The 16,734-nt window shown below is 46.1% G+C and overlaps 1 protein-coding gene across 1 annotated transcript in view; it reads right to left on the reverse strand.

Annotated features, from left to right (window-relative positions):
• Positions 1–1,671: 1,671 nt before the first annotated feature.
• The window catches only part of FSTL1 (follistatin like 1), a 52,313-nt gene continuing 37,250 nt past the window's right edge, over positions 1,672–16,734 (reverse strand). The window contains exons 3-11 of the mRNA XM_088159022.1: positions 16,045–16,149; positions 14,661–14,790; positions 13,467–13,499; positions 11,731–11,861; positions 8,611–8,729; positions 7,746–7,858; positions 6,855–6,965; positions 5,061–5,158; positions 1,672–4,808 (exon numbers count right to left, since the gene is read on the reverse strand). Coding sequence (XP_088015148.1) covers positions 4,764–4,808; positions 5,061–5,158; positions 6,855–6,965; positions 7,746–7,858; positions 8,611–8,729; positions 11,731–11,861; positions 13,467–13,499; positions 14,661–14,790; positions 16,045–16,149 — 885 coding nt within the window. The 3' untranslated portion in view covers positions 1,672–4,763. The remainder of the gene's footprint in view (positions 4,809–5,060; positions 5,159–6,854; positions 6,966–7,745; positions 7,859–8,610; positions 8,730–11,730; positions 11,862–13,466; positions 13,500–14,660; positions 14,791–16,044; positions 16,150–16,734) is intronic.

Consider the following 16,734-nt stretch of genomic DNA (forward strand, 5'->3'; position numbering starts at 1 on the left):
TATGTGGGATAAAAATGAGAAGATTCACAACCCACAGGAACTTTTGCCTCGACTAAGTCCAGGCTTCAGAAGCAAACTTGCTTCCTTGTGTTGCATAGAGAAGCCAAAAAGAAGGGAATAGCAACCTCCCACCTGCTCAAAACCCTTCATGTACACAAAAGTCTCTGTCATCTTAGACTGGAAGAAACACAAACAAAATCAGTTTGCATGTACCAGCCAAGAATTTAAAAGGTATGAAGTAGCAAAAATGCTGACTTCAAAAGTGTCCAGAACACTCTGGACGAAACCCATGGTCCACTTGTCTTTCCTTTGGTGCTCTTAAGAACTCTGGATTTTACCACTGCAAATATTTTCATGTGACAGCTCCCATTGCTGAGAGGAGGAAGTTGTCAGGGCTATGTCCAGCCTTCAAAAAAGTGTGCCATAGTGGGTAGGAATGAACAGGTCAATTTCCATTGGACTGGTTTCATTTATTTTCCAAGAGTCTGTAGATTCACAAATATAAGCCCTGATGTGAACCCAGAGATAGCTGCAGAACAGACACTTCACCAGTATCGTTAACTTCTTATCAACATAATTTTCCCCACTCTACAAACATTGTGCTGTTCCAGGACAGTTTTAGGAGAGTTTATGTAAGCACAAGAGTAAGGTCATCTGGATTTTGCTCTTGTCTTCTGTAGTGCTTTAAGGCTGGTCCTCCTCAAGGTGTGTCCTGTGACATGGTTCAGTAACCGAGTCTTATTATAGATCAGTCTGCTCCTGTCTTCAGAACTGAAGTTAATAAATACCTTACAAATGCTGTTCAGAGTCTTGATCAACCACTTAAATAGCCTGTTTCTCAACCTGAAGTTTAACAGCACTGGAGAATTGTGATTAAGGGTATATAACTATAGTGCAGCAATTTAATACTCAGATGTGCTTAACTCCATAAACAAGTCAGAGCTTTTCCCAGGCCTCTACAAGCAGCAGGCAACAGAATTTTTGCTTTTCCTCTCTCCCACCTCAAAACCACTTTACTTCAGTAAATATGCATGGAGCACAAGGCAAAGTATTTGTAGTGCCACCTAGCTAAATTTGTGACTGCCGCTTCCATTAATTTCTTCTTAAAATCCTGGGAAATTCCCCCAGTAGAAATTGCAGTAATAAAACAGCCTTACTTTGCAGTTGAGCAGTGAATGGGCAGGGAATGCCACAGAAAAGACTGCATGTGCAGCAGCTGGTACATGCTAAAGAGGCCATTTGGTGTGAAAAATAACATTGGAAGAGCCAATGTTTGTGAATTGTTCAGTTTTGTTTTGTTTTTTTTTAACAGCTTTGGAAGGAGCACACCAAGTGGAACAAAGCAAGGCAGCTTTCTCTTCTGTCAGACCATTATCTGCACAGAAGCACTCACAGCAGTGGCATTACACTTAGAGGGGAGATGAACAGTAGGACACCTCCTCCTGTCATACAACACCATTGAAGGCTATTTCACCATTCAGTCACATTTTCAAGGCCTTTAGTTATTGTTTTTACTTGCCTATGGGTTCTTTCCACCTGATTCCTCAGCTATAAAACAATCACGTCTCACATTTGTCCAATACACTGAGATCTGTGTATGAATGTGCAAATACAGATGATTTTTTTTTGAAAACAAGTTGTGTGGCTTGTGAAAAATAAACCAAACAAATGTTATTTTTAAAATTTTGTTTCATTTATTTGGCAGTAATATCCAAACGCCCCTGCTTCAAAAAAATTACAAAATCAAGTAAAATAAGTGCACTAAGGAAACCTACAGAATACTGATAAATTTCACACACACACAGGAGGGAATATAGAGGGTGGAGTGTGACTTTTTTGTTTGTTGCTTAAATTTGTTTTTTTGGGAAAATTATAACAAAACAAAACAAAACACCTTCCCTGCCCCTTGTAGTCCCAGAGGGCAATGGCTGAAATTCAGCACTTCCTTCCCCAGCAGCCAAGTCACCCTGCAGAAGTTAGGGACTGACCAGACTGCAGAAGCCTGAGCATTGCTCAGTCTGGGCTAACCTTCCTCTCTGTGCAGGGAGCCAAGATGTTTTGGTCTCCTTTGAGAACTGCTGCCCTTAGAACAGGACCCGCTTTCCACTGTGTCCCTTTGTGGGGCACAAAGAGGAAAAGGTTCCACAGGCAGCAGCCCTTTCCAGAGGCACTGTTGTTGCACTTCCAGCCTGCTGCCCGAGGCTACCCTGGGATCTGTTGTATGGCTTCTCGGAGAGCTCAGCTTGCCGGAGACCACAGCCTGTCCCTCCACCTTCAGTGCAAGAGCAAGCTCTGTAAAACTCAGCTGCCAGCACACATCTCTGCCCCAGCAGCCACCCCCATCTACATGGCTGCACAGCCACAGCACAGAGAACACATCACAGTGCAGCCTACAGAAGCCCTGAAGCCGTGCATTCGCCTCCCCTTCCTGCATGTGCTCTGGTTTTCACAGTTGGAGATATTCCTGACTGAACAAGATGTTATCCCCGGTCCAGGGAATGTCTTTAAGGCATGCTGTTGAGTTTTCTCTAAGGCACTTTAACAACCCGAGCTGGAAGGAAGTGATCTGGGAGGCACTAACTACCTTTTAGAGCAGGGCTGGAATAAAGCAAAACATTTAATAACAATGTTCCTGTGACTCCAGATCCAGCATCTACTTTTGCTCATACTCTTGAGAAGGAGCAAGCCTATGTCTAATGGGTACTCCTATTTCACCAACCACTTCTTCCAGTGCCACCAGAACACAATAACTCTGTCCCAGTGTAGCACTGTCCACATTACTCTCAGCTCATATGGACTCATTCCTCTCACCTTCACAGGTGACAGCTGCTCAAATTCAGGCCCTCATGAGAAAAAACACCCCAGTCTCCTTCTGTATTTATGATGCCGAAACCTCCATGGCAGGGTACATTATAATTCTCACTGGAAAAGTGGCACTATACCAGAGTCAATGGAAATCCTCTGGCTTAACATCAGGAAAACAGCTCAAAGACCAGACAGCCTTTAACAGATCTGTCTCACAGGAAAGAGCACAGGAGGAACCAAGCTTTCTTCTTTTCCTATACTTCTAGGTAACAGCTCGTTCCTCCTCTCCAAGGAAAGCACTGTGCAAAAAAGGGAAGGTTGGGACAAAAGTCCTGCTGATCTTCACTCAATCCAGACAAGCTTTTGCAGATGCAAGATATACAGCAACAACCACTGAAGTTGCTCACAAACAGAAAGATGGAAGTCACAAGCAGTCGATCAGGGCACATGCAACTGCTTGGGAAGCACAGCACAGGCATGAAAGGGAACATGGATGTTCAGCTGTGCACAAAGTACATTTGACAACTGCATAAGAAAATCAGCTGGGCTTCAGGCTACAGAGGTGACTATCAACAAAACAGCATTTCTTTTACATCGAGGACCAATGCTCTGAGAAATGTGTGGGATGAAACTGAACTATGAAGGAATGTGAGAGTGGTCAAAGGTGGTCTGATCAATGACATTGAGAAATGCGTCAGTAATTAGGCTTCCAGCCCTGACTCCAAACTCATACCTGTAATCAAATAATAATGCTACTGCCTCACCCAGAGGAAGATGATGCCACCAGCACAACTAAACAGTTTTCTACATAGTTAAGTTTTTTAAGACACTGTACTAATGGGATTGCCTGGTCCCTCTGTCCCTAGACTGCTTTGAGCAATTAGAAAGGCACAGACTTTGAGCTCATGGTCAATGCTAGCTAAGGGAGTGAGAGCTAGAGAGCTGCAGTGGCAATCTGTGACTGGTGAAACTAATTACATCCAGCCCTATCTCTTCTTTCCAAGAGGGACAATATCTCCAGCTGGGAAATACCCTGTAGCGCAAGGCTTACAATTCCCCCATGGTGCTTGTGGCGGCTGAGTGCAGTGCAATACAAACTGTGCACGGGCATTACAGCACTGTCAACAACAGAAACCCCACACGCTGGGTTTTCTTGAAAGATCTAGAGCTACAGAACATACAAAAGCTGAATCATTACCATAGGAAATAAAATATTAAAAAAACCTAAAACAAAAAAAAAAGGGGGAAGTCAGCATGTGAATGTGATAAGAAAAAAATACGATAGCACCTCTAAGGAAGGGGCAGGGAGAGTAAGAGTGAGATGAGGTCAAAAGGAACCATGTTGTGTTGGAGCCTACGTTGTACTGGAGGAGCTGCTGGGGACAGTCTGGTGGAAAGCAAGGAGGAATGTGCTGGACTCATGCCAGCAGCATGGCACCACGACTCCCAGGTGTCATACCAGGATGATCAGCTTTGAGGAGCTTGAAGCAAAGGGTAAGGTCCTTGGATAATGATGACCTGCAGCACATGTGTTCAGCCGCAAAACTGCCAGGCCTGTATTTGTGCAGCCAAGGCTGGTGTTGACAATTGTATTGACTGAAGACCCCCTTTTCTATCCAACAGTGACCTCCATCCTTTCCCCAGATCCAGGGGAACAAGAAATCCCTGTTAGCTCTTGGAGGAGCAGCTGTCTGCTCTGGGAAAGGGTCCCAGAGGCTGCTCTAAGTCCCTCCCAGCCTTCCAAGGTCCCAGCAATTAAGCTCCCTGAAGAGGTGGACTCTGTTCCCCTTTCCTGGCCCCATTCTTTGTGTATTACAAAACAAATAACCCATCGTTATACATGTAAATATCTGTGACTGGGCAACTGTAGCAGACACTTGTGCATACTGAGATCAGCACTGGAGGACAGGGTGGCAGGTTGGGCCCATCCTCCTGGGCTCCTCCGCTGTGGAGGCCCCTTACATCTCCTTGGTGCTCATTCTCTTGGTCTTCTCAGCCGTCTCCTAGAGAAAGAGAGCATAGAAGTGAAGCTCTGCGCTGACACAGGAATTGATAATGCTCTGAGTCTTTGGTCCATCCACAGGCAGTGCCAACACCGGCTTTTAACTGAAAGCCTCACACCTGTATTTGTCCCCACAGCAAGAGATTTACTCTGTTCCCCCTTCTACCAAAAGTCTCCAAGCGACAGAAACAGAAGAAACCCATCTGGCAAGGGGAGGCTTAGTGCAAGCATAACTTCCCAGCCTCATGCTAACCTGATGCTTCTGCAGTTCCTCAACGTATCTGGCCATCTCCTCCTCAGTCAAATCTTGATCAGCTCGGTGTGTCTGAGCAGGTACCTTCTCATTCCTCCCTGGAAGCAGAAATGGAGTTTAGTGTTTCACAATTAGGGGTTGCAGATTTCAGATGTTGAACAATGAAGAACAAAGAGAGGCAGGTCAGCCACAGCATAAATCAAGCTTAGGAAGCCTTTGCTGGAAGATGGTATGGGTTGGCTTCTTAGAAAGAGAACAGGCCTTGTGGCTGCCTAGGACTTCACAATTTGGGTGTGCAGTCTGTCCCTGTCTCTCCCACCTATGTAACTGATAATAAAACCACATGGAAGAGGCTGCATGTTATTCAAAATAAACACCTATAATTAGTTCAAGCATCTTGGCCTCTTGTAGGGGATAAATGGAAGCTCAGTGCTACCCAAGTACAATAACTGATACCTAATGAAGAGGTAGTTTTGCCCAATGAAGATGTAATTTGCTGATGTGTTTCATCTTCAGTTTTATTATGCCTCTAACAATAGCCTCTATCCTCTCTGCTCCTCTGACATGGGCAGAAAGTCAAGGAATTGTTATCCCATTGTATGCTTCTGTCATGGATGCAGGGAACAAAGTAGGCAGCAAGATCAGGTGTTGCATAGCAACTTTGAAGGTTGTTTCTGGGGAGGCAAGAAAGAGTCTCTCATTCTGTTGCTTCATCTATGACACCTGCACACAGCTCCTCTGCCAGCTCTCTTAATACTACTGTTGTCTTTTCTCAGCTGAGTTCCTGTTGCTACAGCTAAGTCTGAGCTGAGATGATCCTGAAGCCTCTGCTGCAGAAGATCAGATAAACGTGAAAAGCCCTGTACACATTGCTGCTGTGTCCCTCTCTCTTACTCTGCCCAAGCTACTGACAATAGATCTGAACTAGCGTACTCCTGGCAGGTCCCATAGAGCATTGAAACAAAGCTCCTGCAAGGGCCTGGTTTCTAGGGAAATATGATATAAAAATGCAGCAAGGGCTGTGTTTCTAGGGTAGAAGGCCAGAAAAATCTAGCACCATGCTAGGAGGATGGATGCGGCTCCTTTGGAAGGACCCATACATTTGCCAACACAGGGCAAAAGTGGCATTCCACTGGCCCTGGACTACCTGCGAGAAGGTGAAACAGAGCTGTTGTTCACAACTGCCCCATGACCTCTCACAATTGTAGCGTGGCTGTGTAAGTTTAAGGGCTTTCCAAAGGAGGAAGCCTGCCTTACTATGAGCACCACCTCCCTTCATCACAATTATTCTACAGCTTTTGTGGCAAGAAGCTAAAGTGCTTTCTTGGTATTGGATAAAGGTTCCTATATCCCTTCTTGATCAATACAGGATCCTAGATCCTGTTTTACAAATTCCATAAACAGAGATACAGTGAGGATATACAGGAAAGCCGACTTGCTCACACTACACATACAGTAGCAGCCAGTGACCTATTTGGTCTATGCCAGTGGATGCAGAGTAGCTCTGGTCTGGAAAATTCAGTACTGAATTTTCGTGACACCAAATCCAAACTACAAACCCCAGCAGCATTGCCCTTAGCCCAGTTACACACTTTCTAACCTGTGGAACAGCACCAGCTTGGGTTTGACTAACATGGAACATATGGTTATGGGTTATGCAGAAACCACCCATGGAGAAGCTGTGGAAAAGCTGGAGAGAAGAACCCTGCATAGCTGATGCCTTCAGAAGGACAGAGAGTGAGAATTCCTTTTGTCCAAACCCAAACACAGTAATTTTCTGGAGAGCATACGGACCCTCGCACGTCATTGCGGTGCACACCCAGTTCCCACAGGCACAGACACAGCGGTTGCACTCCACCTGGGTCTCTGCTCCATCCTCATAGGTCTCATCTTCCAGGGCACACTCTGAAGAGGCACAAAACAAGGGCAGTGCTTGTGAGAGAGCGAGCAGGCTAAAGACAACACACTTTGGACATGCCTTGAGAGAGAAGATTAAGTTTAAGGGGAAGCCTGCCTTCTCCCAACCACCAGTCCTCATGACTAAAATATTAATGCTGAATTTGGTGAATGAAATCAGCCAAAGTATAAATTGTGAAAGTCAATCCTTTGTTTTTCTTTCTCAGAAGAACACATTTCAATTTCTCAATTCCAAATGAAATCTGAGTGTTGGATTTGTTTGAATTTCCTTATCTGTTATACAAAGAAAAGAATCCTTGAAATGAAAGCTTGGGTTATTCTGATCAGGGTGCGGATAAGTTGGGGAGATGATTTGGAAGGATAGTGAACTTTGAGATGGTCACCAGGGGGGCTCTCTGTGAAAGGCAGAGCATAGCAGGACTTTGGTTTCCTAAGTTATCTGGCTGTGAACTCTTCACATGATTAACCTCTGCACTGTTAAATACATGCCTTGACCTTACAAGCATACCATACCCATTCAACCTACATCCTTGCTTCTAAAATCCAAACCTTTCTCATCACAAGAAGTGCAGGAGCTCTGGGGCAGTGAAAGCAGTGCTTTCAACAATGCAGGGACAATGAGTACTGTTGGATGAGAGGCAAGCATATATTAAAATTATCTATGGCAGTGGAGTTACAGCACCCGATGTCTGGCGTGAAGCTGATCTCTTTTCTTTGCTCCCTTCCCAGGACCCCTCTTGTTCCCCAAGATAAGTGAGGAGTTCCTACTTTTCTCTGGTGGGTTGAAGGATGGGCTGAGGCACTTGAGAAATTCATTGAAGCTGAGCTTCCAGTCAGCATTTTCATCTGACAGCTCGATGAGGGCATCTACGCAGAGTCCCCTGAAAGGAAACACAGAGGCTTGTTCTGCACACGGCTGTGCTAGGCCAGTCCCTGCTCTACTGTCTTCAGAGTGCAGGTGAGTAAAAACATTAAGAAGTAGGGAGACTCCAAGATGTCTTGCAGAAGTGGCTTCTCTAAGGAAACATCATGGAATACAGACAAAAGAAAAACAGTCACAAAATACTCTCTGGCTGGCAAAGGGCTGAGCAGTGGGGGAATATTCAGAACAGCAGGAATAGGACATCCACATTTGTTGACATCTACATGCTGTCACACAGGTAGAGGTGCAAGCACAACAGAACCACAAGCGGCCTTTTTTTTCACACAATAGCAGACAAAGAAAGAGGGAAATCTCTCAAACTATAGGCTGTATATGAACAGTGTTTTCCACCATCTTCCTTGCACTGGATCTAGCTATTAGGCAAAAGGTGAGGGGAGTCCCCAGGAAAGCTAATGTATTAGGAAATAGAAAGAAGATGACAAATCTTCTGTTACCCAACTCCCTTCTGGCTGCACGAGCACTAGATTAAAGGCAAAAGACGGTTGGAATACATGTCTAACATGAAAGGTAGAGATAGGACTGCTTCTCTTGTGTGGTGTTCACACCTATTTAAGTAAGAAGCCACTTCGTACACAGCTAATCCTGTCAGTGCAAACCCTAATTGATATTTACCATGAGTGAATTTCCATGTTTCATTCTACCACATCTACCCCCCGCGGCCTTCCCTCTGGCATCCTGTCCACTGCCCACCTAAGCAACCTGTTGGTCTCCTGGTCCATGTAGGTGGTGATGTTGATGGCAGTCTCATTCTGCTCCACAAACTTCAGGAATTCAGTGGAGTCCAAGCGAGAATCACCATCATCAAAGCTCTGTAGGGGAAGATGGGAAGATGTGAGAGGCTCTCATTTATTAGTTCAAAAGTACCCCTTCCTTCTTCCTCTTCCATATGCACATAGCATTTTGAAGCTTTGGTGAGACAAGTTCCATTATCCCTCTTTTTCACAAAGAAAGAGGCTTAGAGAAAAGCAGCAACATATCCACATTATCCTCAGAATACAAGAGATATGATCCTAGCCTTGTTCTCACAAGATAAGCTCCACTGCCTCTCATTCACCTCCTGCTGCTTGATTTATGGCTCTAACCCTATTTCTTCTCTTTGTTTCAGCCAGCTCTTAGCTTTCTTATATACCTCCTGCCTTAAAGCAGACCAGCTGTATTCAAGGAGGTGTCAGCTTTCCAATATGTGTAAATCCAAAACTGTGCCTGGACTCTGACAATGACAAAAAGGAAAAATCATAGGAAGCAATTTTCTGCTGATACCAGGGAAAAAATTTAATGCAATAGCACAACACCTCACCATCAACTTCTTAAGGTCCTGACGAGACTCCTGGCACTGAAGAGCAGTGTTTTTAGCCCCAAAATCCTGGCTGTACTTCAGAAGAAGTAATTGCATTTTGCTTTCCTGTTTGGAGATGTGACACCACAGTGCTGGGCACTCAGCAGAAACTGCTGTGCCCCCTCAGAGACAGTTGCATTGCTGTGAGTGGAAAATTAATCCTGCACACAGACTGCTGCTACCTAATTTTTGCTGTGTGATTGGGGCAGTTCACTGTGGCTCCTTGTGTAGTGCTCTCAGGAATGCTGGAATAGACACTAACTGTTGTTACCTTTATCTGTTTCAGGAGAAACATCTGGGGCTAGGGAAATTATCCTGCCTAACTGTTCTACATGTCAACTTCCACTAGACTTTGAAGCCTCTTGTCCTGCTTTTTTTTGGTGAAAATGACTGCAGTTCTCTTAATGACCCAGCCTGTTGAGTTTTCTTGCCTTTCGAAACTGTTTATATACATTAAGGCATTCCCACAGAGATCCTCCAAAATGGACCAGCTTCCCACTACTGGCCTTGCTCCTCTTTAAATAATGTCCTTCGAGGTCATGGCCTGCCTGAGGAACAAAGCACATCCTAGTGAGCCCCACAAATCAGGCTTCCAGGAGGGAAATAGCTCAATGCCATATCTACAAACCTCCCCATGAAGAACAATAGGGAAAAGCTTTATTTCAACTATGCCTCCAATGCTTACATGCACTACATGCAGGACAGGAAATAGGCCATTTGCAGGAATGCGGGGCATGAAGAGCCCCACAGCTTAGTATGACAAAATTTCTCCAGTGACAGCAGACATTTGTTGCTGACACAAATTTCTGTGTGTTTGAATTCGTTTGGTTTGCTTTGCCTTTATTTGTCCCAGGTTGTTCCAAACTCTGAATTCTGCTTTAAAAATGTTTCAAAGCTTTAAGAATAAGGTAGTTGAAAAAGTGGATTACCACTTGACAAAGAATCACAGAATCATTAAGGTTGGAAAAGACTTCCAAGATCACTGAGTCCAACCTCTGATTGAACACCACCTTATCAACTAAACCACGGCACCAAGGACCATATCCAATTGTTTCTGGGACCCTTCCAGGGATGGTGACTCTACCATCTCTCTTGGCAGCCACTCTTTCCCCAGCCAGTAGTGCTGCCTGGGATTATGACCCAAATGCAGGAGCCAGCACTTGGCCTTACTGAATCTCATACTGTTGACCTTGGCCACTGAAATTCTCCCTTTGGTACAAGCAGAGGTATTTCTTTGCCATAAGAACTTTCACCCGGTGGCTGGGACCAGTGCTCCAGAAAAAGTTGGACAGTAAAGAGAACATGAGGCTCCCTGCCTCTGAGCTGCAGCCTCAGGATATCACCAGTATGCTGACAGGCATGGGGACAGCAGGTGTGAACGGCTTGTGCAATGACAGTGAAACAAGCCTGTGGCTGGCTCATGCATTTCAGCAAAGCCCATGACTGGGGGTGACTTTGCAAAAGTGGCTGGGGACAGCACATTTGCAGGGAGAGGGACTGATACAGGACACTGCTACTTTTGTCTGCTGGTAGGCACTGACAGGAGTGCCCAGGGTGGTAGATGTCCACAGAGAGTGCAGCATTAAAGGCTGCAAATGTCAGGATGCTCTGTGGAGCGAGGGGACCAGCTCCTCTGTCTCACCGGGGAGTGCCATTGCCATAGCAAATTTGTTTGTAGTGCTAATTCCTGTCAGGCACCATTAATCTCTCACTGTCAACAGCTCATGATTTAAATGCTCTCCCCTCTTCCTCACCTGCTCCTCCAGCTCCATCCTGAATGCTCTCAAGTCTCTATCAGGAGCCAGGTGTGAGGGGGAGGGACACAGCAGTACATGTTGCAGGAGCATGGGAGAAGCTTGGGATCTGCTGGTTACAGAAGGGGGTGTGGATGGGCTGAGGGACAGACTGACAGGGAGGAGGGAAGAACAGGATTATGGCAAGGCCCAAGACTCAAGTGGCTCCTTTCACTCTGCAGAGTATTAGGGAACTGCCAGCTCTCAGCCACAACTGAGACATATTCCTTGAGGCCCCCAAGTGTCCCCTATACCCATCTCAGCATGGCCTTGAGACTACCTGGAATAAAAGATTAGCAGCCCCTGCCACAGCTTCCTGCATTTCCAGCACTTTCACCTCTTTTCCTCTGGCTTTTTACCTCTGAAATTAGTTCTCTACAGAGACAACTCTGCTACAGGCACATGTAGCTTGCCCTCCTCCTTTTCCTCAGGGCAGGTCAGACACCAGGAGCCAGAGATGCTCTGCATCTGGTCATCACAAGGTGTGAGAGTGGCTCAGTCAGTGGCTGCTGCAGGCAGCCAATAACACATCGGGCTGTAGGACTTATCAGATCCCTCTGGTACCCAGTTTGACAAGCACATTACACACTGGAGCCTCTCAGCTAGGGGCACATCAGCTATTATGCAGTGACAAGATGAGAAATGTTGTTTGGGCTCTGAGGCAGGTGTTGCTCTACTTGCCTTGAAATATTTGTCCAGGACTTCACTGTAGTTACTGCCCTTGGAGAACCACCCATCTGGGATAATCTCAGCTTCCAGCCAGTGGATGACCCGGCGACGAAGCTCGTCCCTGTCCGACTGGTAGCAGACAACTAACAGGAGACAGTGCAGCAGAAGGAAAAACAAAAGTAAGAGAAATCAAGCTGGCAGGGAGATATAGAGATAGGACTGGAAATAAAAGCCATTCAGCCTGCCCTGATGGCAGCTTGCAGCCCCTCAGTCCAGTCCTCGGAGTTACATCACTGCCAGATCCAAGCAGATGTGTCATGTGCTGAGAAGTGGATGGGCTGTTGGTGACACCATGTGGCGTGGCTGGAAAACAACACTCCTGCCGAAGCTCTTTCTTCCCATTCCCGAAACTTGTGGAAGAACAACCCGGAGCTGACTTATCTTGATATGAACAGTCCCAGACTGAGGGAGGAAGGTAACTGGCAATATCCCCGGGCTTCCCTACCCTGTGTAGAATTGTCATTCAGCTGTCAACACTAAAATACCAAAACCTCTATCCTCGCAAGGGTGAAGACTAGACTGACCAAGCTTTTCTACTACTCTGTCTCCAAGACTTGAATTTTATGGCCTATTATCTCAGGAAATATTGTTTCTTCAAAGCCCTGATTTGTTCACTCTGACAAAAGAGAGGGGGGTCAAGTTGGACTTGTTCACTCACTGTGCTTGCCTGATTTCTCTTCGTGTGCTACAAACCATGCATTTAGAAACAAAACCAAAAGTCTATCTGTGAATTGTCACACCTGCCCAGTGGTCAGCAAAACCAGAAAAAGAATCAGTGTGCACTCACATCACTTAGACACACTAAGGATCTTCTGAATCCAGTGACTACTATCACAACCAGATGGAGAGATGAAAAAAAACCAGCTCTGTCGGGATTCTGTATGTTTAATTTTGTACTTCTTTAAAACTGCCTTACAGTGGTGGCCGTGCTCTGACATGGTCCTTCCTCTTTAGTTTGTATGAGGCTTTGCTCTCATCTGTCCTAGGAAGTTAAAGTTGATGATCACACAGCTCCAGTACTTAGAGGTCATGAATGGGAAAAGGCTCTCCTGATGACAAACCATGGCCCTAAAATCCAGTGTTAAGGACACATGGCAATACATAAGGGGAGAAACCAAGCACAGGGAATCGAAGAGACTTATAATTTAGGTGAGCATAGAATCATTTAGGTTAAAAGAGACTCTTAAGATCATCTTGTTGGCTGATGATAGAGGCAGTTCAGCTGTACCTCCTGACTCTGCCTCTGCACCCATTGATTCATCATTCCTAAAGCAAAGTTTCCTTTTCAAAGAGTGCTCTTGGAGTTGGGGACAACAGCTCCACAATTACGGTCTTAGATCCCCAATGAAGGAGGTAAAATAGCGCTCCATCCCTGTCTGGGTGATGAGCATGGTGTGAGTCCCTGGGGGCAAACTGGGTTTCATTGCACCTTGTCTATGCTGAGTCCCTGAGACATCCCAGCACAGTGAAAAGCCCAGGAGATGTATGAGCTCTGAGAGGTTACCTAAAGGTAAAGAGCGGGGCAATCACATTTATCAACTGATTTATCAACTCAGACTCTCCTACAGCCCATGAAGGATATGGCTTTTTCACAGAGGTCTGCACTCCCCCAGCATATCCTCTTGCCCATCTCCCAGAGCATACAAATTCATGCAGAGGCCTCAGCAAAACAAGACAGAGCTTCTTACCTGGACTTGCAGCTGGATTCTCAGACTTCTTCTCTGTTAATGGAAAAAGAGAAGAGGACATTTCTCATGCAGTATGAAGCAATACAAATCTCTTCCCACCACGGGTAAAAGTAGAGGAACCTGGGAGTCTTTGGATATATGAGGGCCACATACAAGACTGAGGGTCTGGAGTCCCCTGGACCCTGAGGAGATGCTGAGGACAATTTAGACTGAAGAATTGAAGGCTCGGGGACAATCTCATCAATGTTTAGAAATCTGATGGAAGGAAATGAGGAAGACTGCACCAGACTCTTATCCATGGTATCCAGTGACAGGGCAAGAGACAGTGGACACACATTGAAACACATGAAACTGTCTAAACACAAGAACACCATGCAGCTGTTGTGTGTGGGGGGGAGTTAAACAGGTTCACTGATGAGGCAAAATCCTTGCTTCTAAAGTTATTGAGGCTCCTTATGGATAATAGTATTGGTTTCAGGAGTTTATCCTCAGAGCATGACTTTTCCTCAGCAGTAAAACTGAGACATTTACCTGGCTAAATCCAAAAGCTCAGAGTGAGGCAGCAGGAGCAAATGGTTGCCTTAGTCTCCTGAGTGCCACACTCCCAGAAGCTTAGGGAGACAATAGCTCCAAGGTCCTTCCACAGTCAAGGTGTCAGGGTTTTGATTATTAATGAAGGCCTTAATGACCCTGCTGGCCTCAACTAGAGCCTCCGTCCATACTCTCTAACTGTGAGCCATGAGGCTCCATTTCATATTTGATGCCTCAACTCCTAATCCTTGCCTGTGATTATTATGTTGTAGCCATGCCTGCCTCCAGCTCTGTTGCAACCACTCTCTTCCATAGACTGTTGATCCAGGCCCTGATCTGGTGACTGTGTTCCCATCTTGATCTCAGCCCTGCTACAGACTGCATCAGTATGAGCTCGTCTGGCTGTTGGCTGATTCTGGCCAGAATCACCAGCCCTGACTTCATGACTTGATTTCAGGCCTACTTCATCACTGCCAGCTTGCCTGATCATCTGGACTCTTGCTTGACTCTGGCTACTGTTCAGAGTCTTGCCTTGTTTACTCCACTCAGCAACTGTGGGACAAGGTCGGGCTCGGTTGGTGAGGCCTCTGCCTTGCATCATTATCATGCTTCCCTTCCAACTCTGTCTCTGAGAGTGTAGCCAGTCCTCCTTGCCAGGGTTACCTTTGCAGTGGCCATCATAATCCACCTGGATCTTAGAGCCAGTGAGGCAGGCATCACGGTGCAGCTCACAGTGGTTCAGGTACGTCTTGCCATTGCTTCCACACACAGGCCTCTTGTGAGGTTTGCATTTCTGTGGGAGAGCCAGAGAGCACAGCATTTCACCTGCCTCCTTGGGACAGCTAGAGGGAGTCAGGTGAGTCCAACCATCAGCCCAGCTCAAGAGAAGTCCTTGGCATAGTCCCCTTGCCCCTGTGTTTGGAACAGGCTAACTGACCCATCATTACCCCGGAAAAACCCACACAGGGAAGTCTGTGGGTGTAAGTTCAAATGCTTCACTTCATCCCAGTTTCCATCACCACCAGCATGACAGGAGTCTTTCTGAAAGCAGACCCCTGCAGAGAAATCAGTGGTCAGCATAAATATGGAACATAATCCTGCAACTGCTGCTCCATGTGCCATGGCCATGCCTGCCCAGATGTGTTTCTGTGCCTCTGGTCTATGCACCTGCACTTGCTTGGCTCCACTGCATCTCTCTGTAGGCTCTGTTCCACCCTTCTGCAACCAAATGGCAGAATAAGCCATCAGCCATGAACAAACAGCGCAGGCTACAGCAAAGAGAGAGCTCACCAGTGCCACTGTTCAGGCTATAAGTTTCTTTCTTCCGTCCCTTTTGGTCTGGCCAAGCCTACCTGGAATGACAGACTCTCTTCCTGCTAATGGGGCATTTCACTCTCCAGTGCCCAGGCTGGTCATGCCAGACCTGCAAGCTCTGAGGGAAGACGGAACAAAGAGCCACATGGCCATTCCCAGGAGCCAGGCAGAAATGTTTTGAAGGCATGGGGCAGAGTGGAGTAGGGAGACACTGTGTCTCTACAGCTGGGAAAGGCTCTTCTAATAATCTCTGACTCCCTGCTGGATAAAGCTATTCATCCTTACAGCACTCTACCACAATTATTTCCATTTTACAAAAGCTGATTTTTAGTAGGGTGCTTGTAACCTCCTCAAACTAGATTCCAGTGAGGGCAGGCTGTCTTGGAGCTCACAGACCACTCCCTAGTGCCCTTCAAAGCCAGCTGCATATCCATACCCCACTGGGCTTTCCCAACAAAAGACCTCCAGTCAAGTCTGTTGTGCATGTAAAGACCCTAGGCAGTCCTGTGAGCAGCACATCAGTGAGTCCCAGACCATATCTACCCTACAGGGCTCTTCTCCCACACAACACTGGGAACAGTCCTGCTGTTTGAAGAGCCACAGTAAATTTGCAGCTGCTTCAAAACAGCCATAGCCTTATTCCATCATGGGGTCCTTCCAGGGACAGAAACCCATCTGGGGGATGATGGTGGTGGCACCTGTCCCAGACACAGAACCTGTGCTGCTCGCGTACCTCAATACAAAGGCAGGTTGGCTCTCCCTTCTCCGTCACTGCACACTCACGCCCAGCTCCACAGAAAACATTGGCACAGATCTTAGATTTGCTCCTTGGCTCTTCCTGCAAGATACAAAGTCAGAGGCATAAAATACATAATTGCCCAGAAGAGTAACAACACAGTTTAAAAACAAATAACACATTTAACTGGTATCAGGACCAAAAGGTACCATGGTGTTAAGGGGAGGATGACAGAACAAGAGAGAGATGACTTCAATAGATGGACAGCTCAGACAATAAGAAAGAGCAGACACAAGAACAAGGGCTACAGTCCTAAGAATACAGGGTTTCCTTAAGGTTATTCCTGGAAAATCACCTGGGAGAATTCGAGCAAACATGAGCAAGAGGAAGTCTAGCAAGAATGGCAAGAATAATTTTCTCATGTCAAAGACTGCAGTCTTTAAAATTTCTTTCCATAGAGGGTATGGAGCAGAAATGTCTTTGCTTGAGACACTTAGGAAGAAGGTGAACATATCCGTAGAGAAAGGCAAACAGGCAGAAGAAATTACCATCAGGCAATGTCCTTGTCACAAAAAAGTGACAAAATTACATGATGCGTTATCTTGCTTTCACTGGTCAAGATTAAACACTTTAAAGGAAGAACACTGTCATGGATGAGATAATTATCCAGTAATCCTCCCATAATGA

Source organism: Sturnus vulgaris, chromosome 2, assembly GCF_052056855.1.
Source record: "Sturnus vulgaris isolate bStuVul1 chromosome 2, bStuVul1.hap1, whole genome shotgun sequence".
NCBI lineage: Eukaryota > Metazoa > Chordata > Aves > Passeriformes > Sturnidae > Sturnus > Sturnus vulgaris.